This window comes from Triturus cristatus, chromosome 3_2 (assembly GCF_964204655.1).
Source record: "Triturus cristatus chromosome 3_2, aTriCri1.1, whole genome shotgun sequence".
NCBI classification, from domain to species: Eukaryota; Metazoa; Chordata; class Amphibia; order Caudata; family Salamandridae; genus Triturus; species Triturus cristatus.
In genome coordinates, this window is record NC_140584.1 from 198,867,147 (window position 1) to 198,890,838 (window position 23,692).

Genomic DNA, 23,692 nt, shown 5'->3' on the forward strand with positions numbered 1-23,692 from the left:
CTAACCCTCCCCACTTTGAATAGTGGCAGAAGATAGTATTTGTGGCTCAGGTTCCATAAATATGTTCAGCTACATGTGTGATCTATTCTAACCAGTCTGCACCACTTTCCTGTGCCTCATTCCCATGTAAGAACTGCACTCCGGTATTTTCCCTTCTTCCTTCTGTAATCCCCACTTTACCTTGTGCTCCATTTGACCCTTTCAATCAATACACTTTCCGGTCTGCAACATTCTCCCCCAGTAATCATCTCTCTATATTGTGTACTGTTCTGTACAGGGGCGGCTCCTCCACTAGGGAGGAGGAGCGTCGCCCCACTGCTTTCTCGTAGTGCGGGAAGCAGAAACATAAAATGGTAATAACTACCATTTAGTTTTTCTGCTTCTTGCAGTGCGAGAAAGCAGATGGGTTTGGTTGGGGGGCAGGCGAGGCTGCTCTAGGGCAGGGGAGGAGTGGCTTGCCCACTCCTGAGGGCGCTGACTGTTTGGTCAGCTCTCTGGGGCCGCCCAAACCAGTCATGCTCACTCTGCCCTTTCTCCATGTAGGCTGCAATGCAGCCTACATGGAACAATCCACTCGCCAACTATTTCTGTTAAGTACTAAACCTCTGGCCTGTGGATTTTATTGGGTCTCCGCTATTTAATCTTTATCATCCCCAGTTAGCCTTACTCATACAGCCCTTTGATTTCTTGCTGATATCTTGCACATATTGATAACCAAACATGATTTCCCTCAGAGGCAATCAGGTCTCTGCCAAAGAATATGTTTGTACGTGCATGCTAGCAGTTGATTTCTGAATGAAGACAAATTCATTAAAACCTTATAGTGACACATCAAGGGTTCTCATTTTTAAAGGATCTCACACCATATGGGTTTCTCTTTGGTGGCTGATGAAAGTAGGTCAATTGCCCACATTGGCAGAGTCAGCAAAAAAATCTTGGATTCATTTTCCAGCATCTATGTTTCATCCGCTTGCCTTTACTACATCTATAAGCAACAGAAAATCATTCCTTTTCTGCCCTCTCACTGCGGTGAGGCTGTTATACAGTCAATTATCTTCTCACTAGATTATGCAAATGCCCGCTTTCTTGGGCTTCCCGCCTTTTGCATTAAGTACTCTTCAATCAGTCAGAACTGTGCTAGGTTCCTCATCTGAGATGGCTGCAACGCTATGCCATTTCTTCTCACCTTTCTGCTGTCTGCTGGGTTTTTGGTCTGAAACCCTCTATCTACAAGTACAATCCATTTGTCGTTGTGCACTGCATTAAAAAGGTTCTCTCTTTCTACAGCACTCCTCACGTTCATTCCAGTACCCCATACTCTGCCATCCAAACTCCAGTGCCATCCTAAAATTTAGATGGCCCTGATTGGAGGCAGATCCTTCTTCTTTCTAGTTGTGCAGGACTGGAACTATCTCACTCCTGAGCTATGGTGTAGCTCCAGTCTTTTGAAAAAAAACCTTAAAACTGTCCTTTGTCCACATTAGTAAAGTCTGCACCTCTCCTTTGGACATCTCTTAATGTCAGAATCAGAATGCCAGGTTAGCATATCCTTTTCATTCATCCCATTCAATAGAACAATAACCAATAATTCATTTAAACTACATTTACATTTCATTCAATCTACTTAATTGCAATTTAATATCTATGTACATTTTATTAGGATTACTAATGCTATTTTAACCATTTTTACTGATATCAAAAGTAGGTAACTAGCTTCTTGCAAAGCTGATTCATAAATGCCATATAAATAATGGCCAATTAATATTACTTCCTATGATATCACTTCCTGTGAGGTTAAATCGTATGCAAATTATAGGGGCCTCGAATGTTCCTATTCTGCCCGAGGCCCCTGTAGTGAAAGAGCCACTCTTGTAGTCTGGCACCCTATGATGACCTCCAACCGCCACCATTTTAACTGACTTTAGTGTGATTTTACCCTAGCCTTAATGTAGGATGGTCCTGCGTATACTTGCTAATCTTCCATCCTGTAATCTTGCTGTCTTTCTTTGACATGGCCTCAGGTCATCCTGCCTTCTGACTTTACCTTGCTTCAAACTTTTCTGTGTGCACAGTGGTGCTTGTAAGTTGTGTGGATGAGAATTATAGGTGCTGACTATTGCCTTTGGCTGGGCCTCATGTCGGACTTTGCCTTGCTGATGCGTGCACAGCAGCGCTTGCAAGTTGTTTGGGTTATTCACATTCAAGGTCTTGCTGTTTTCCTGAGCGATTGTTTTTGTTTAGTGTACTGTGGAAGGTCTTGTGAGGGCTTCGTCAAGACAGAGGCTGGAAGAAGTGCGAATGGAGGAAGAGACTTGAGCGCTCCTTACTGCCATGAGGATGCTTGCTTGGAACTTGGCCAGTTCTGGTAAAATTCCTCTGGCGGTGGGAGGAGGTCTTTCACGAATCTTCTAGTGTGTTTAAAGCTGAGGGTTGCAGGCTGGGAAACTGGGAGTTTGGATTCCGAGCGAGGGCAGACGTGTCTATCTCGGACTATGAACCCTGGTGCTGAGCTCTGAACCCCGGCTGTGATTCCCCCGGTCAGAAGTGGGCAGTGTATGCACCAGGTGATGTATTGAGTTTTGTGGTTTTTGCCATTGTGATGTGAGCCAGTGGCTGTGATCGTTTGAGGTGTTTTCTTTGTGGTGTGGGAGGTGCACATCCAGAGTGATCCTCTACTGTATATATATATATATCTTTCTGATCTCTTGCAGGACGTCCAGTGTATCTTCTCTTATATCAGTTATTGCTTGTTTATTAATCAGTATTAAAGTTTGCTCAGTTATTGATTTGTGCCTTTAGATTATAAGTTTGCTACATATATTTGAATCTTATGCATTTGGTATCTGAGATAGCCTTTGTTTAGAGAGTATTATGTAATAAACCCCAAGCCTTATTCTAAAACTGATAGTCTTTGCATTTTGTTGAATAAAACCCCTTTTCAAAAGGTGCTGGTTGTTTTGTGTTGAAGTCTTGCTGTGCCAGGGGTGGTAAGACATGCTCAAAAGTGTATATTATTCAAAGGTGCAGTGGTATATTTGCCTCCCAGGTGGGAGTGCAGGGATTGGGTGTGGCTTATTGGTGAGAAGCCACATTCAAAACAGCCCCACATATCCTAGGACCGGCCCTGCCTGGAAACACCTTGATCCAGTTCAGGAATTTAATTTTTACAAGTGGTTGCACTCTGATCAGATTGATCATGTTGTAGTTAGTGGGGGCAACAAATCCAAGAAGCCCTGGATGCCCAAAAAATGATTGCGACAGGATCATGTGTTCCCGTACCACGAAGGCTTTTGATAGCGTAAAAGTGATACTACAATATGGAGCCTAATCCAGCAGTGCTTCATTTATTCAGATTTCCAGAGTTTACACATACCTTCACATCCAATGAGTTCACATGATTCTCTTTTTCACACCGTGGTTATTCAGCGCATCAGGCATGGATTTGGCCTAAGGAACTAAGTTGGATACCCCATATGCAATATTTCCTGTGAACTATCGGATCCTGGTTTTAAATCCCTTTGCTGCTAGGCCTCCCCACCCCGTTCAAAGCCTTTTTTTGGCTATTTGGGGTAGTTCGCGCTTAGGCCCCTGTAACTTTATGACTCATAAGGTATCCACGCCAAATTTGCGTCCTTTTCTTCCAACATCACAGGGACTCTGAAGGTACCCAGGGTTTGTGGATTCTCCTGGTGGGGACCCATAAATTAGCCAACATACAGCAACATTTTGTTTTTTTGGGAAAAATGGGGAAACAGGGCTACAGATGAAAGCGTCTGTTTTTCCCCCCTGAAAATGGTATCAACAAAAGGGTTGTGGTGCTTAAATTACCATCACCCCAGCTTTTAGTGACAAGCAGACGTTTGTCAGAAAACAAATTTTTTTTTTACACAGTTTTGGCATTTTTCTGGTACATAACCTATTTTTGCTATTTTTCGTGCTTTCAACCTCCTTAAGGTTAATGGTAAAAATGGGTATGAAAGCAATAATGGATCCTGGAAAGCTATACATTTCTGAAAAGTCGACACCATTTTGAATTCAGCAAGGGGTCATTTGTGTAGATCCTTCAAGGTTTTCCTATAGAAACTAACAGTTGAAAATAGAAAAAATTGAAAATGAGTTGAACAAAAAAAAACAGCCATTTGTGCCAAGGTTTTTACCTGTAACTTCTACGAAGTATGACAGATGTTTGAAAGCAATATACAGTTACATCCGCTGGACCTTTCTGGTTGTGGGGATATATAGGACTTGTAGGTTCACCAAGAACCCGATGAACCCAGAGTCAATAACTGAGAAGCGTCCTGCAATGTTTTTTTATTGTGTACCGGGTATATAGCAATTCATTTGGAAAAATATAAACAGGGAAAAATCGGTATGAAAGTCACCTATTTATTTCTGAAATCGGAACAAAATATGGAGTTTAGAAACACTAGGTTCGAGGCATATGAGCTGCAGATCACACACTGAGGATAAGATCGCCATCTGGTGTTGGGCTCGGATGATTGCAGGTTGTTGTTGTCTTCGGAAGAAGCCTTTGGTCACGAGGTTGGTGACTCCTCCCCTGGACAACAGTGCGCATGGGCATCCACTCCATCGTCAGATTGTTTTTTTCCGCCATTGGGTCCGGATGAACTTTTTCCGCTCCAGCAGAAAACTTCCAGCAATCGATTTAACTCTTCAATCTTCATTCCATCGACATCGAAATCAACTCGGACCGGTTCCGGAAGCGGCTGATGGACAGGACACCCTTTAAAAATGCCCCCAGTGTGGAGCGAAGTTCCCCCACAGTGACCACCACGAGGTTTGTAACCTCTGCCTGTCGCCGGAACACAACGAATCGACCTGTCCAGCTTGTGCCGCTTTCCGTTCCAAGAAGACCCTCCGGGACCGAAGAGCTCAACGCCATATTATGGCCAAACCAGCTACAGAACCGGAGGACATCTTTGCTCAGGATGTTCCTGAAGATGACACCGAAGATCTCGAGATCGTGTCCGAGGCCGACGATTCCGATGACCTCATCACTCCAGGGCAGTGTGTGAGTACCCCCCCCCTGCCCCTGCCCCATCCAAAAAGACATTGGTCAAGACTCCGCCAGCTGGGCCCAGTCGCGACCGGAAATCCTCCTCAGAAGCCCCGCCCTCGGGCCCGGCTCCGAAGACATCTAAGCCTGTAGGTGGCTCGGGCTCGAGCAAACCTCATGTGATTGTACCTATAACACCTTCGGCACCGAAAAAACCACTGTCGGCACCGAAACAGGCTTCAAGACCGAAATCTCCTTCGGCACCGAAACGTTCCTCGGCACCGAAGTCTCCACCGGCGCCGAAACGTTCTTCGACATCGATGCCTAAAAGTCCCTCGGCACCGAAGCCATCGGCGCCGAAAAATCCATCCGCACCGAAAAATCCATCGGCACCGGAAAATCCATCGGCACCGAAAAATCCATCCGCACCGAAAACTACGTCCACACCAAAAAAAGTTCATAAAGACCCGAAACGGCCATCACCGCCACCACCTTCGGAGCCGGATGAACTTTTTCGCCCTGATCCTACTCAAAAGCGGATCTATATCAATCCCGAAACTGGACATGTGACTGCCGTCCCATACAAGAAACGGAAGCTGGACATCACACCACCTCCAGCTCCCATACGGAAAAAGGACTGTGCTACTTCACCACTTCGTCCTTCCTCTCCTGTATTACCTCCTAACCCGTCCCCCCCCCCTCCTCCTCCTCCTCCTTCTCCTTTACCTTTACCATCTCCCTATCATTCACCTCCTCCACAGGATGATCATGATGACTTAGGGGGAGGGGCGGACCCTGATTTATTTAATGATCCTGTTGATCCAAACGACCCTTTTACATTTCCAGACACAGCACCAGTAGATGACTGGTCTTATCCAATGCCTGACATGCCTGACCCCACTACCTACCCCTCCAAGCCCTCCCCTCCTGATGACCATTTGGGGTTTGGCCAACTAATAAATAGGGTAGCAACATTCCATGGCGTCACAATGCACACGGACCCCCTTGAAGAGGACTTTCTCCTCGATACTTTTGAGCAGTCACAAAAAACTGTTCACATACATGATTAAAGGGGTTATAAAGCATGCCACTGAAGTCTTTAAAGACCCTGTTAGAGCTAGGGTTCTCAACCCACGCATCGAAAAAAAGTACCGACCAGCCCCGCAGGACCCTGCATACATTAAAGCCCAGCTCCCTTTAGACTCCTTGGTCGTATCAAATGCCAGGAAGCGCGTTAACTCACAGACAACTGGAGAAACGCCTCCCCCGGACAAGGAGTCTAAGCTTTTAGAGGCCTCAGGCAAACGAGTCGCCGCACAGGCGGCGAACCACTGGCGTATTGCCAATACCCAGGCCCTGTTAGCCCGGTATGATAGGGCGCATTATGACCAAATTGAGGACCTTATGCAACATCTGCCTGAACCCTTTAAATCCCAGGCCACTGACCTCATTCAAGAAGGCAAATTAATATCTAATGCCTCCATTAAATGCGCCTTAGATGCGGCAGACACTGCTTCTCGGGCGGTCAATACTAGCGTCTTACTCAGACGACATGCCTGGCTCTGTATTTCCGGTTTTAAACCGGAGGTTCAAACCGCAATTCTAGCTCAACCTTTCAACCAAGAGCAGCTATTTGGCCCTGCAGTGGACACTGCATTAGAAAAAATGAAGAAGGATAATGAGACTGCCAAGTCTATGGGAGCACTGCAGTCTCCTCAAACCCGGGGTTCCTTTCGTCGCTCCTTTTATAGAGGAGGCTCCAAAAACACGGGAACTGAGACCACGTCCACCTTTAAAAATTCTGGACAAACATCCCCTAACAGGATATTTCCGAGGAGGTTATAGGGGAAACAATAACAAAGGTCGAGGGCGGGGCAACAACAACAACACCCGCACCTCCCCAGCCACCAAACAGTGACTTGCCACCACTCCCCCCAGACCATTCCACTCCGGTCGGGGGGCGGCTCCAACAATTCCTACTGCCTCGAACTCATACAATCCCCCCCAAACATACCACCCAAACAACGTCCAATGTCCTCACATCATCTCTCTCTCCTCAAACAAGAAGTTCAATCCCTGTTACAAAAACATGCGATAGAACCAGTCCCTCTTCAACATCAGGGAACAGGGGTATATTCTCTATACTTCCTCATTCCCAAAAAGGACAAAACATTAAGGCCCATACTGGATCTCAGACTACTAAACCAGTATATACATTCGGATCATTTTCATATGACCACCCTCCAACAAGTCCTCCCACTATTACAACAGGGAGACTTCCTTGCCACATTGGACCTCAAGGACGCGTACTTTCACATCCCTATGCATCCCGCTCACAGAAAATATCTACGATTTGTGGTAGATGGGCAACACTATCAATTTACAGTTCTCCCATTCGGAGTACCAACAGCACCCAGGGTGTTCACCAAGTGCTTAGCAGTCGTGGCAGCGCACCTCAGAAGACAACAGATCCATGTCTTCCCCTATCTGGACGATTGGCTCATAAAAGCCAATACTCACCAAAAATGCGTTCTCCACACTCATCGCACTATTCAAACCCTCCACAATTTGGGATTCACTATCAACTACCCCAAATCCCATCTACAGCCTTCCCACTTACATCAGTATCTAAGAGCAACCATAGATACATCCAAAGCCATTGCTTATCCCAGCACTGCCAGGATAGCCAGTATACAAAATCTCATCTCTCAATTTCAAACTCATCCATCTCTTCCAGCAAGAGTGTTCATGCAGCTCCTAGGCATGATGGCGTCATGCATCTCCATAGTCCCACACGCACGACTTCAAATGCGTCCCTTACAGGAATGTCTAGCACAACAGTGGAACCAAGCTCACGGACAACTTACCGATCTGGTGTTGGTGGACAGTCGCTCACTTCGCTCACTGAAATGGTGGAACACCATCAACCTGTCCAAAGGGCGGCCGTTCTTAGAGCCTCTTCCACAAGTTGTGCTAACTACCGACGCATCTCTCACAGGGTGGGGAGCCCACCTCCTTCACCATACCACTCAGGGCAGATGGACCAGTCAACAAAAACTGCTCCACATCAACCACCTGGAACTCTTAGCAGTGTTCCTAGCACTAAAATCCTTTCAGGTACACCTAAAGAACAAAACTGTCCTCATACGCACAGACAACATGACGACAATGTATTATATACAGAAACAGGGAGGGACACATTCTCTCCAACTGTCCCAACTGGCACAGCAAATCTGGAGATGGGCAATTCCCCAAAACATCTACCTGTTAGCAGAACATCTCCCAGGGATCCACAATCAGGTGGCCGACCTCCTAAGTCGCCACACACAGCGGAATTACACCCCAAGGTTCTACTCCCCTTCTTCCAAAAATGGGGACAACCAGACATAGACCTGTTCGCCACTCCCGAAAACACAAAATGCCCAACCTTCGCCGCCAGGTTTCCACACCCACAGTCGAAGGGCAATGCCCTATGGATGAACTGGTCAGGCAGATTTGCGTACACTTTTCCGCCTCTCCCACTAGTTCCATTTGTGGTACGCAAACTGAAACAACAGTCGCTAACACTAATACTAGTAGCTCCCACTTGGGCACGTCAACCGTGGTTCACCACACTTCTGGAACTATCTTTAGTTCCACATCAAAGGCTACGCCTCTCCCCGGATCTATTAACCCAGAACCATGGAGAAATCAGACACCCAGATCCTCAAACACTGAACCTAGCGATCTGGCTCCTGAGGTCTTAGAGTTCGGATACCTCAATCTCCCTCCAGACTGTATGAATATCATAAAGGAAGCCAGACGACCTACTACTAGAGCATGTTATGCCGCAAAATGGAAACGATTTGCCATCTACTGCGCTAATAATAACATACATCCATTGGATGCTTCCATCCAAAACATCATTTGCTATCTACTACACTTGCAAAGATGCAATCTAGCGTATTCCTCTATACGTTTACACCTAGCAGCCTTGGCAGCCTACTTGCAAAATAGGCAACACCTGTCCCTTTTTAAGGTACCAGCCATCAAAGCGTTTATGGAAGGTCTCAAAAGAATTCTTCCTCCAAGATTGCCACCTTCCCCAGTGTGGAATCTCAATGTGGTTCTTACAAGACTTATGGGTCCCCCATTTGAACCTATGCACAAATGTGAATTACAATTCCTAACATGGAAGGTAGCTTTCCTTATCGCAATCACTTCCCTACGAAGAGTAAGTGAAATACAAGCCCTTACACTAGAGGAACCTTTCTTACAACTACACCGTAACAAAGTGGTTCTTAGGACAAACCCTAAATTTCTTCCAAAAGTGATTTCCCCTTTCCACCTTAACCAATCAGTAGAGCTACCAGTCTTTTTCCCAAACCCAGACTCCGTAGCTGAAAGGGCCCTACATACCTTAGATGTCAAAAGAGCCTTGCTTTATTACATCGACAGGACAAAACCTTTTCGAAAGACAAAACAACTCTTTGTTGCTTTCGCACCACCACATAAAGGCAATCTCATCCCCAAATCCGGTATAGCCCGGTGGATAGTTAAATGCATCCAAATATGCTACCAAAAGGCTAAACGTACACTTACAGTTCCCCCTAGGGCGCACTCCACGCGTAAAATAGGGGCTTCTATGGCCTTCTTAGGTAACATTCTCTTAGAAGACATTTGCAAGGCAGCCACGTGGTCTACCACGCATACCTTCACTAAACACTACTGTGTTGATGTGCAAGCCAAACAACAGGCCTCAGTGGGCCAGGCTGTCCTAAAAACTTTATTTCAAACTGCTGCAACGGATACAGGCGACCACCGCTAAGGGGAAGCACTGCTATATAATCTATCCTCAGTGTGTGATCTGCAGCTCATATGCCTCAAACGGAATATGCTACTTACCAGTATGCATCTGTTCTTGGCATGTAGAGCTGCAGAGTCACACACGCCCGCCCGCCTCCCCGGGACCTGTATCTGTTCCAGCGTCTGTCTTACTTAGACATTGCACATGGACATCCTTTCTTTCATTCCTATACACTCCATCTTTTCCCATCATGGCGAAAAAACAATCTGACGATGGAGTGGATGCCCATGCGCACTGTTGTCCAGGGGAGGAGTCACCAACCTCGTGACCAAAGGCTTCTTCTGAAGACAACAACAACCTGCAATCATCCGAGCCCAACACCAGATGGCGATCTTATCCTCAGTGTGTGACTCTGCAGCTCTACATGCCAAGAACAGATGCATACTGGTAAGTAGCATATTCCCTATATGCACATCTCCGAAATTGTGGGTACCCATACCAGCATGTGGATTAGAGGTAATTTTTCAAAGTGACTTCTTTTTTAGGTCTCGCCTGACCCAGCGCATGCGCTGGTCTGGCGAGACTTATTGAGAGGGCTCCAAAAAGTGCTACCAGGCCAGCCTAGAGCTACAGTGCATGTGCGCGGGCGCGCGCGCCACTTTTACCGAGATTACTTTCACTTTAGCGGCTGCACGGCAGCTTTGATGTGTGATCGTGATGGCGATCACTTTCACTTTCGCGGCCGCAGGGCCGCTTTACATAGCCAATAGGGACCTTATAAGTATTTAGTTATGCAAGTGTTGCATAGCTAAACACTTATAAGGTCCCAAAGGTGAGACCTATTGGCTATGCCAATGCTTGTTACACATTGTCTTACATTTGGAAGTCAATAGGTAATAACAGTTGTTGCACAATTTTGTGTTCCCCTAAGTCTCCTGATAAAAATGATACCTCACTTGTGTGGGTAGGTGTAGTGGCCGCGACAGGAAACAGCCTAAAACGCAACGTGGACACACCACATTTTCACAGTGAAAACTGACCCTTTTTAGGTCTCGCCTGACCCAGTGCATGCGCTGGTCTGGCGAGACTTTTTGTGAGGGCTCAAAAAATGCTACCAAGGCCAGCCTAGAGCTACAGTGCATGTGCGCTGGCGCGCGCTTAGGAGCAGAGGCTGGCAAACCTCGTCATGCTCAGTAAGCGCCCGCGATCACTTTCGCGGCGCCCTTTTGATGTTCTCATTCAAAGAACGTCAAACATCAAAGAACATGTTGTGTTAATGCTTTGCTGGCCCTGTTTGACTTACAATGTGCTTTCTCTTTCCACAAACTCGATGTTTGTGTTCCTTTATTTTGAGATGCTTTTAGTATTACTGTTTTGTGACTTAAAGAACATTAAAGAAATGTTACTGTGAAACTGGACAACATTCACAGTGTTTATTTCTGATCGCAGCGGCTGCTTCATGTCCGTTGCACCATTTAGGCAGTCCTTTCGTTGGTGCTTTCATGAGGACATGATGAGGAAGCTAGAAACTTTTGGCACATTCTCTTTAAAAGCACAGTATGTCGGCGACTGGTTAATCGATTAGACCTATGTAGCGCTTTAGATCTCAGCGCTATGGTGGGTGCAGCAGTTACAACTCCTGAAATATGGGGTGCAACTCACAAGGAGGGGGCAGGTTTGAGTGCACATTGGCTGCAATCGAACTCTTAAGATGATGGGCTGTGTGTATCCATTATCCATTACGTGCTTTGTCTTTCCACAAACTTGATGTTTGTGCTCCTTTATTTTGAGATACTTTTAGTATTACTGTCACACACTACCAAAACCACACACACAACCACACACATACACACAACCACACACAACCACACATACACACAACCACACATACACACAATCACACACACACAACCACACCCACAACAAACACACAACCACACATAACCCCACACACAACCACACACACACGTACAACCACACAGACACACAACCACACACACACAACCACACACCACACCCAACCACACACACAACCACACACAACCACACCCCCACAACCACACACAACCACACCCCCACAACCACTCACAACTACACACACAATTACACACACAACCACGCACACAACCACACCCAACCCCACACACAACCCCACACACACATACAACCACACACACACGTACAACCACACGCAAATACACGGACACCCAACCACACACACACGCGCAACCACACACCACACCCAACCACACACACAACCACAAACACACAACCACACCCAACCACACACACACCCAACCACACCCACACCCACCCACACCCCCACAACCACACACCCACAACCACACACACAACTACACACACAATTATACAACCACACGCCACACACAACCACATCCAACTACACCCCCAACCACACACACAACCACTAACACACAACCACACCTACAACCACACCCACACCCCCACAACCACACCCCCACAACCACATCCCCACAACCCCACAACCACACACACCTACACACACAATTACACACACACAACCACACACATACAACCACACACACAATCACACATCCACACATACACCCACAACCGCACCCACAACCACACACCCACAACCACACACACATACAACCACACACACATACAACCACCCACACCATCACCCACACAACCACACACCACACACCACACACACCACACACACAACCACACACACACACAACTACACACACACAACCACATACACACAACCACACAACCACACACATACAACCACACACACAACCACACGCACATACAACCACACACACATACAACCACACACACATACAACCACACACACACAGCCACACACACACACACACACACAACCACACACACACAACCACACACACAACCACACACACAACACCACACACATACACAACTACACACACAACTACAAACACACACATAACTACACACAACCACACACATCCACAACCACACACAACCACACACACAACCACACACACACAACCACACCCAACCACACATCCACACATACACCCACAACCGCACCCACAACCACACTCACAACCGCACCCACAACCACACACACACAACCACATACACACACACAACCACACACACACACACAACCACACACACACACAACCACACACGCACGCAACCGCACACCACACCCAACCACACACACAACCACAAACACACAACCACACAACCACACCCAACCACCCCCACACCCAACCACCCCCACACCCACACACCCACACCCCCACAACCACACCCCCACAACCACACACCCACAACCACACAACCACACACACAACCACACACAACCACATCCAACCACACCTACAACCACACCCAACCACAACCACCCCCCCACAACCACCCCCCACAACCACCTCCCACAACCAGCCCCCCACAACCACACCCCCACAACCACACCCCCACAACCACACCCACCTACACACACACACACACACAATTACACACACACACAACCACACACACCTACACACACAATTACACACACACAACCACACACACACAACCACACACACACAACCATACATGCACACATACACCCACAACCGCACCCACAACCACACACCCACAACCACAACCACACCCACAACCACACACCCACAACCACACACAACCACCCACACCACCACCCACACCACCACCCACACAACCACACACACTACACACACAACCACACACAAAACCACACACACACAACTACACATACACCACCACCCATACAACCACCCACACAATAACACACACAACCACACACACACATACAACCACACACACCTACAACCACTCACACATACAACCACACACACACACACAACCACACCAAGCATTGGCATAGCCAATAGGTCTCGCCTTTGGGACCTTATAAGTGTTTAGCCACAGCTTTGAACTGTATGCTGTGCTTTTAAAAAAACAAATCAGAAAATTTGAACAAAACAATAAAGAAAATTACATAATTAAGAAACTAAAGTCCGTTGTGAATCTTTTGGGAGACATTGTGTCATTGTTCATTTTCAGTTACTGACGTATACAATTGTCTGTTACACACAATCACAGCTGTGTGCTGAGCCATTCCTGCTTTTAGCCACGCAACAGTTGATGTGGTTGCACCAAGGATATTGTGCTGCATAACTAAATACTTAAAAGGTCCCAAAAGCAAGACCTATTGGCTATGCCAGTGCTTGTTTTGCAAAGTGCCTAGCTGTTGATTTTTGAACACTTACTCTGCCGGCACCTAGGGAAACCTAGCAAACCTAGAAATCCAGGATGGGGTGACTTGTCTGGCTCTCACCAGGTTCTGTTACCCAGAATCCCTTGCAAACCTCAATTAGTTAAAAAAAAAAAAAACACAATTCCCTCACATTTTTGTGGTGGAAAGCTCTGGAATCTGCGTGGATCCACACATTTCCTACCACCCAGCGTTCCCCCAGGTCTCCCGATTAAAAATGGTACCTCACTCGTTTGGGTGTGTCAAGTACCAGCGACAGGCAAGGGCCCAAAACCTATTAAGGCGGCATCAAAATTACCTATCACAAAAAAGCAGGGTTTTACAGGGGGGGGGGGGGGGGGAATTGTCCCATGAGTATTTGGCCCCGGGCTCGGCTGCCATCGAGGGAAACCTACCAAACCCACACATTTCTGAAAACTAGACACCCAGGGGAGTCCAGGAAGTTATGGCTTGCGTTGATCCCCAACGTTTCCCTACCTAGAATCCCCTGCAAACCTCATTGTGCTGAAAAAAATCAACATTTTCACACATTTCTGTGAGGGAAAGTTGTAGGATCACTGGCCAGACACAAATTTCCTACCACCCAGCGTACCCTCAGGTCTCCCGATAAAAATGGTACCTCACTTGGGGGTTAAGATTTACCCATGTCTGCCCAGTTCTCTTGTTTAGCTGCTTATGGGCTTGGATTTTGTGTTTAATTTGTTGACTTTCGTTCCTACTTATCCTGGGAGTCTGTTCAATTTATCTATTGTCCCTTGCAGTTCGTAAATATTTGCAAAGCTCATAAGTTTACCAGTGTCATTGGCGAGCAGCTCATTCATTTTGGTTTTGTCCTTTCCATTCTGGATTGATAACCATATGAGGCCATTAGAGGATGTGGCGTAACGGCCAGAGTTGCCGAATTTGGAGTTGGGGAGCCAGGTTCGAGTCTCTGCGTCGGCTCAACATCCTGTGATTCTGCGCAGATCACTTAATCTCCCCGTGCCTACAAAAAATGAATGTGTCCTTGGGTAATGTAACTGGTGCCTATGAAAAGTGCTCCAATACCTTCGGGTCAAGTTTGCGCTATATAAAACTGTAAAAAAATAAATATAGGACTACAAGTCCGACAATGTTAAAACAAGACACATCCTGTTCTGGACGAACTGCCATGTCATAGCTCGGAAAACTTGAGAGCTCTGTATTTGTAACTTTTTTGTGCTAATAGTGGCTGTGAATACAAAGCTCACAGGATTCCCTTGTCCAAGTGTGAGAAGCTATCCTGCAAGGATTTTGCCTATAACTGTATTAATAGGACTACAAATCCTAGAATGCAAAGAACGAAACAAGAAATGACCGAATTCTCATTCATGAAACTGTATCATGAGAGCGCTGTTAATCTATGAATACTAGTAATGTTTGTAGGAAGTCCTATCGCATATTGCCTGTGACAGGTTCTAATCTGTGTTGCACATAAATGTGTTTACATATACTTAAAATGCAGGTTATAAAACAGAACATTTGCTTGAAAAGAGTTATCAGGGTTTGCCGCTCCCACACGTGGCTCAGCATTTTTCAACTTTTGGCCCTTTCTGTGTATTTTTTTTGTTTTTATTCAGACAGTGCAACGTCGGAGCATATCACCGAGGAGTCGGACTCAATACTTGTCATCGATTCAGGAGCGACGATTGGTGAGGACGTTTTGGAAATGTACTTTGAAAACAGAAAGCGATCAGGCGGCGGACCTATCAAGCAATTGTGCTGTGATCGAAAAGGCATACAGATCACCTTTGAAAACATTGAAGGTATTGTATGTTGGGATAGAGGGGTACAGCACAGACCACTTGAATTGTGTGAAAAAGCCTCTTTCTTGAACAGGTGTAGATCACAAATAAATTCCTAGGTAATCCATCCGTCTTACAAAACTAAGTCTCACACCACATCAAATGAACTAGCCAATATCCTGCCCCCACACTGTAACTATCTCCTTCCTATTGTACTGCATTTCAGCCAGTGGTCGAAGTGGGGGAAAAAAAGTAGGGGAACTGTGGGCGGAGAATCAGAGGGCAGGAATAACCCGAGGATTGGGTCAGTGGGCAAAGTCAGAGGTGTGGCCAGAGAGCAGAACATCCACATTTTTAGTATTTGTTTGGCATTTTACTGACCAGTTACAGCTTACTGCGTCATTTAATTTAACACATGGATACACATGTTTATTTAAGGTTTAATAGAGTTATTGACATTAAAATACATTCACAAAGTGGGATACGTTCCCTATCACCGATTGTCCCAAATACGCTTAAAAGTGGTATCACAAGCCATTTGTCTCGGAGCCATAGAGTTTCTGTCATCAGCCCTTCTCCCTTTTTCCACAAGAGCAGTTGAAACATAAAGGGCAAAATATCCTAATTTGTACATTTTTCCACATAATTATGGCTTTGCCATATTTGCCACATAATACATCATCTGCTGCATAATCTGACATTTTAACTAATAAAATGTTTGCAGGTCAAATTGATCAAAAGTTACTAAAAAATGTGACTTGTATTGCTGCGAAGTGGACGGCCCTTTGCAAAGGTTGACAGGACACCTTTCTCACAGCTGCATTTCTATTTTAAACTGGTACTAATAAGGCAAAAGCTTTGAATTGAATGTTAGTATGTGTAAAAATGTCAAAATAATACAGTATCCAAAAATATACTGCGTTACACTGCAGCCTTTTTTATGCTGCATAATTTAGCCAACACTGCGGCAAAATCTTTGTCCTCCATTGCTGCATAATTCCGATGGCCCCAAAGCAATTAGAACATGTAACAGAGCTTGTGCATGAAGCAGAGAGACCTTGAATTTTTCAAACTTAGTTTGGTGTGTGCAATCCTGCATTGCCGATCGCTGGTGAGTTACACTACTACCGCTGAAACCAGGCCAATGGAGGTACCAAAGGGTGAGGTGGACTGACTTCACTGGTCCTGTGACCTCAGTGACAGAGTCACTGCTGCTCTGGGGTGTGCTGCTTTGTAGGACGGCCCCCAAGACTGGAGGTGAACTTCAGTATGGATTGTGGTTGACAGGCCTTCAAGGTTAACCCACACTTGCCACCACTAGGGGCTACGATCCACCTACTGGTGCTAAGACACCAGGGCTTGTAAGGTCTAGCAAGGCCTCCTAAGGTCTAGCATGGGAATGTGCTGTCTCAGGAGAGTGGTGTGATGGACTGATCCTGGAGGCTAAATCTGGTTCCCCAGTTCCAAATTCGGCAGCTCTGGCCATAGTGCAACATCCTCTCCCACACTGCCCCACTGAGAGAAACTCGCCCTGCCTTTAGCTAAGCTACAACCCAATTGGGCCCGCTATAAAAACCTGGATGCGACTCAATTCAAATTATGTTTTCCAATCCACCCATCAGCCAGGTATTGCAGTACCTCCAATAATGGTACACTTCCCCAATGTCGTTCTGGCCACTTTGTGACCACTCTGTCTTGCTGTATTTAGTTATTTTTCATATATTAAACCTTTTATTTCTTTTCGTCCCGAGGCTGCACTTTATAATACAACGACATTTCAAGTAAAATGTTTTTCTTTTTTTGGATCCATTTCACAGGGGATAAAATAAATGAAAGGAGAGGCAAAAGAGGGTAAGAAGAGTTTCTGGAAGTCACGGTTTTCAGCAAGTAAGGCGACACAAGACAGAAAGAGAGGGAATAAGAGGAAGAAAGAGAGGGGGGAGCTGCCAGCAGCAGAGCAGGAGAAGTGGATTCTGGTCTGGTCTTCTCTGGTCCTTCTTTGCCAACCCGCCCGTCCTGTACATCCACGAGCGCAGAGCCTGCTGTCCTGGGACACATTCTTAAAAATAAAAGTAGGAGAACGGATTCCACTAAAATGAAGAAGTAGGGGCACGTCGTGCCCTGCTGTTCCCGCCCAGTTCACCCACTAATTTCAGCCTTTGTTTGCAACCATAACTTTTCCCTACAGCCTAAGACTGCAGGTATTAACATCTAAGCAACTAAACTTTCTAGACTTAACCATGTACTTCCTGCCTATTCCATGTAAGAGGTTGTTCACCCTCTCTCTTTCCACCATGTACTTCCTGCCTATTCCATGTAAGAGGTTGTTCACCCTCTCTCTTTCCACGTGGTTCACTAATGGCAACGCCAGTCAAACTTCTGTAAACTCATGTAAAACTTTCCAGGCTACTGCCACTCAGAAACAGGCCGCCTGCTATCTTTTAATACCCCCCATCCCTAGCCATCTCCGTTAGGCCATGCTCCCTACCTACGAATGTTCAGAGTCCTTGCCTACACCTCTCTCAGCTCTAACAGGTACAATGCCATACATATCTGCAAAAAGATGCACACGTCACCCCTGAAAAATTCCATATTGTCAAACTTAATATCTGCATGACTAATTCGCCCAAAAGCAACTTTCTTCTCCTAATTAACCTTACGGCACGTCTGCTCAATCGCTGATAGCTTGCTAACCTCCCTCCAATTTCTCCTTGGCATAAACGCAGTCTAGAGATCCAAGAAACCTGACCACTGGGCCTTTATCTGCAATAAGTCTTGCTTCATAAGTCCTCAACAGTACCACACCTTTTTCCAGCACAAGATAATTTTTCCCCAAATGGAGAATCAGAACGTCCAGTCATCGCTCTCTCACCAATATGCAATACGATCACTGCATCAACTTGCGCCATCTCATACTCCCTTTTCCCAGCCATGTAACAGGAAACAACCGCCAATTAAAACCCAAATTTGCCCCACAACCCCTTTGCACTTCTTGCCGTGCCTCCCACTTGATAAATAAGTGCCCCACCTAAAAGGCCACATCCTCAGCTGCTGGGCCAGCTGCAGAATCTGAAACGGCAGTAAATATTCACACAGCATGCCCTACCGCGCTCCCCTCCTCCCCAGAAACGTGCACATATCTCTGAAAGCAGTCAGATGACTAGCGCCCCAATCTCATGATGTCCTCATGCTTCCATCCTCTATTGCCAGCTTCGGTCGCAGGGCTGATACGGAAAGAATGTGTGCCAAGCTCCGAGGGGGGGGGGGGGGAATCTCTTAAGGCCTTAAGCGCTTTGCACAAAAGCCGTGACAAGTGCCTCAATCTTGTGTCTCAATCCATCGCCACTAGGCACCCCACAGCATGATCCCCACCTTTCTCCTCAAGCCACCGGGCAGTGTTGGGCACCGGTAAAATCTGCAGCACCATGCACCTGTTATGGTTTGCTATTGGCATTTGAAACGCGCACGGCTACTACAGAGTGTCCCGGCGCGAAAGCCAACAAGAAACAGTAAAACTGAGAGAAGTGCAACTTAATTAAACAGCAGAGTCTTTAGGTGCTTCTTGAACAGCCTGAGGTCCTGAGTGTTCAGTAATTCAAAGGGGAGGGCATTCCAGGCTACGGTGGCCTTAAAAGATAAAGAGCTGCCCCCGTGCGAGAAAGACGAAATCGGGAAACCATCACCAAACATTGCGCAGCTGAGCACAGTTGTCTCTTAGGCTCACGAAAGCTAAAGCGTCTTCTAAGATAGGGCGGCCCGTTCCATGCAGCGCTCCATGAGCAAGAGTGAGAGCCTTAAACTGGACACGACTGGCCACGGGAAGCCAGTGTAGGTGTCGAATATGTTGTTTCATGCTGGATCTTCCGGGAATGCCAAGCAAAACTCTAGAAGCCGCATTTTTGTTTGTAATGTTTTTAAGCTGATAGCCTGGCAAGCCAATGTATAGTGCATTGGCATAATCAATGCGCGACAAGATATGGGCTTGTGTCACAATCTCCTTTGCAGATCTAGGAAGCATAGGCAGGAACTTTCTGAGAGATTTCAATATTATGCAAAAGCACATACCAGCAAGTCTCTTTATCTGAGGGGAGAACCGGAGGTCCTCGCTGAACCACACCTACTCTTCGCTCTCTGATCAGTCTTTGAACTACGCAGCCATATCCCCAACCTGCCCTCCCTTCTCATGACATCCTCCCAAAGCTTCCCCTGTGTTCCCTGCAACCCAGCACTTCCGACACCCAGACCGCACCAAAGAACATCCTTGACATTAAGGTGGAGAACAAATAGGCTTCTCCACCCCCCTGGCACACCACAGGCACTTACTAAAACACATTGCAAAATAACTGCCATGTTAAGGGCCTCCTCAACCTAACCAAGTGCCCCTTTTCTCTTGTCCAACCCTCAAGCATCCTCTGTCCTAATTCCCTAGCGGATGGGGCATAACCCACATCAATTTACCCCTAAAGGCGATGCCCGCTAGTTTTCCAGTAATCGTCACCTGTGACAGACTCCTCTGTCACAGTCCAATATAACCTGACCCATGTCCTCCGTCCTGCGCAACCCCTCTGACCTGCACTGCACCACGGACGCCAACATTTCTTAAAAGGCTTGACTATATGCTCGCCATGTCGACTCAGCTAAAGACCCTACCACCAGTTACACCATTCTGTGTTTCCTGCTGTCCACAACGGCTCTGGCATGGGTGTCTTGCTCCTTGGCCAAACCACGGAATCTCTCCCACTGTGAACAAGACAAAGCAACAACAATATCCTTGTCCATCCCCGGAACGTGCTGTGCCATGAACAAGATAATCATTCCACAGGCAGCCCAGCACAAAAACTTGCAGCAGTTTCAACACCTGCACCTCACTGGCAGACTGTCTATTCATAATTTGGACCACAGACTTGTTGTCCACACTGAACAGCACACTCCGGTATGCCAACTTTGCTACCCACTACGTGACCGCCACAACCAGAGGGAAAAACTACAAGAACGCAATGCTCCTGCCCCCTGCCTTTAACTGCGCGGCCATTCTTAAGTGCACCAATGCCCTTGACAATATAAGCCAAAACCCAAACCTCCCTCATCTAAGAAAATCTGCACAATCCAGTTCCTCCCTTATGTCTAACGGATTTTCATTGAAGGCATTTAAGGAAAAACTCCACATCCTGAGATCTTCTTTGACCCTTGCTAATGGTCACACGTGTTGATGTGGCAACAAGAAAACTGACCAGGCCAAACCCTACCTCCTACAAGATGTTCTCCCTGCTCTGACGACTCTGCATGCAACGTTTAGGTACCGAGCAACACTTGTATCTCCCGGACTGTTACCTTTTCCTTTGCCAGCATGCCTCCCGCTGACCTCTGCATAGTCTTCTTTTTGGGCAGTCGGCAATCTCGCCTTTTTGTTTGAGAATCAATCTCAATCCCTAAGAAGGACAACACCATATCCAGCCCCACTGTCTTCTCTAGTGCTGGAGGAACACCCAGGTCACTCATGAGCTCTTGGAAACTTACTAGCATCTGTTGGCAGCCTGCCGAGCCGGTGCCTCCTCAAAGAAAAAAATTTATCCAAGTAAGTGTCACCAGCTCATGGCCGGTGTGCCACGCGAATAGCTGCTGCAGAAATTAACAGAAACGCTCAAAGTGCACATGATACTGAGCATCCCATTGGCAGGGCCTTGTCCACGTACCGCTGCCCCCAAATATGCATGCCCAATAGATCAAAATCCTCCGGGTGCACTCAAAGCAGCCAGAAATCTGACTTCACATCACACATTGCCTTTTGTTGGCAGTCACCACCAATACCATGGCCATGTCAACCACTCAGGATGACACTGAGGCCATGTCTTCCAAAGTGAATCATTGACCGATCCACCTTTAGAGCAAGAGAAATGCTGTATCAACTGAAACTGCACTGTTCGAGGCATATGAGCTGCAAATCACACACTTAGGATAGTAGATCGCCATCTGGTGTTGGGCTCGGGTGCTTGCAGGTTGTTGTCTTCGGAAGAAGTCTTTGGTCATGAGATAGGTGACTCCTCCCTTGGACGACAGTGCGCATGGGCATCAACTCCATCGTTAGATTGTTTTTTTCTGCTATTGGGTTCGGATGCAACTTTTCCGCTCCGGTTGGAAATATCAATTCCAAGCTTTTCGAATCGAAAAACTTCACAACAACACATCGAAACACTTTCATCCTCGACATCGATTACATCGGCTCGATTCTGGACGTCGACGCGGGCCGCTGGGCCTATACACGCCGTGAGGCCTACGGCTCATGGAAAGGACGCCGTTCAAAAAATGCCCCCAGTGTGGAGCAAAATTTCTGCACAGTGACCACCACAAAGTCTGCAACCTGTGCCTATCACTGGAACACGACGAGTCCAGCTGTCCAGCCTGGGCATCCTTTCGATCAAAAAAGACCATTCGGGATCGAAGGGCTCGACGCCACACCATGGCACAAAGACCAGCTCCGGAACCAGAGGACATCTTTGATGAAGGCCCGATGTCCCGGAAGAAGATTCCGAAGATCTGCAAATAATTTCCGAAGCAGACAACTCAGACGACCCCATCACTCCTGGGCAACGTGTGAGTACTACTGCCCCTGCCCCAACCCCACCAAAACCAAAGGCATTGGTAAAGACTTCGCCTGCTGGCCCCAGTCGAGACCGAAAACGTCCTTCAGAAGCCCCGCCTCCGGGCACGCCTCCGAAGAAACATAAGCCTTCCGGTAGCTCGGGACCGAGCAAACCGCATGTCATTGTCCAACCGGCACCATCGGCACCGAAGACAAAAGACCACTCGGCACCGAAATCGGCTCCAAAACCCTCTGCCCCGAAAACACCAAGGCCGATAGACACACCGGCACCGAAGGTTCCCAAGCCCACAGATACACCTTTGGCTCCGAAAACCACATCGGCACCGAAACCATCATCGGTACCGAACCACCGGCTAAGGACTCTCATACGCCTCCTAAAGCCAAACAAGCTACCGATCAACCAAAACCTCGATCGGAACCGAAAAAAACGGTACCAAAGACTGTTCCTGAAGAACAAGAGCTTTTTCATCCAGACCCAAGGCAGAAAAAGATCTATATCAACCCCGAAACTGGACATGTCACCGCGGTGCCATGTAAAAAACGGAAACTGGACACACCACCTGCCCCAGTTCCTGTAAATAGGAAGGACTCTTCAACATCCCCTATCCCTCCTTCCTCTCATATACTGCCTCCTATCCCACCCCCTCTGCCTACACCACCATTACCTATACCCTCTCCTTCTCATACACCACCACCACCACAGGATGATTATGATGACCTATGGGGTGGGGGTGATCCTAATGATCCGTTCACGGATCCAGACACCTCACCACTGGATGATTGGGCATGCCCCTTACCAGACATGCCTGACCCTCAGCCATATCCCTCAAAACCATCGCCTCCTGACGATCACCTGGGGTTTGGACAGTTATTAACCCCTTTGATGCGAGTGACGGAGCGGTTCCGTCATGCGCGTTGGTTGCGCTGTGTGCATGACGCAGCTGCTCCGTCACGGCCCTCGCCCGCGCACGGAACCTTCAGCACGGCGCGGTAATCCACGCCGCGCTGAAGGGGTTAAATAGAGCAGCAATATACCACGGTGTCACAATGCACTCAGACGCACCAGAGGAAGACTTCCTATTCGACACTTTCGAACAGTCTCAAAAGTCTCTACAAATTCTGCCCATGAATAAAGGAGTCATAAAACATGCCCCCAAGTCTTTAAAGACCCCGTTCGTACCAGGGTTCTCAACCCACGGATCGAAAAGAAATATAGGCCTGCTCCTGAAGATCCTAACTA

The 23,692-nt window shown here is 47.1% G+C and overlaps 1 protein-coding gene across 1 annotated transcript in view; it reads left to right on the forward strand.

Annotated features, from left to right (window-relative positions):
- PARP14 (poly(ADP-ribose) polymerase family member 14) overlaps positions 1–23,692 on the forward strand; it is a 924,447-nt gene that overhangs the window by 78,983 nt on the left and 821,772 nt on the right. Inside the window, exon 4 of the mRNA XM_085647500.1 lies at positions 15,687–15,872. Coding sequence (XP_085503626.1) covers positions 15,687–15,872 — 186 coding nt within the window. The remainder of the gene's footprint in view (positions 1–15,686; positions 15,873–23,692) is intronic.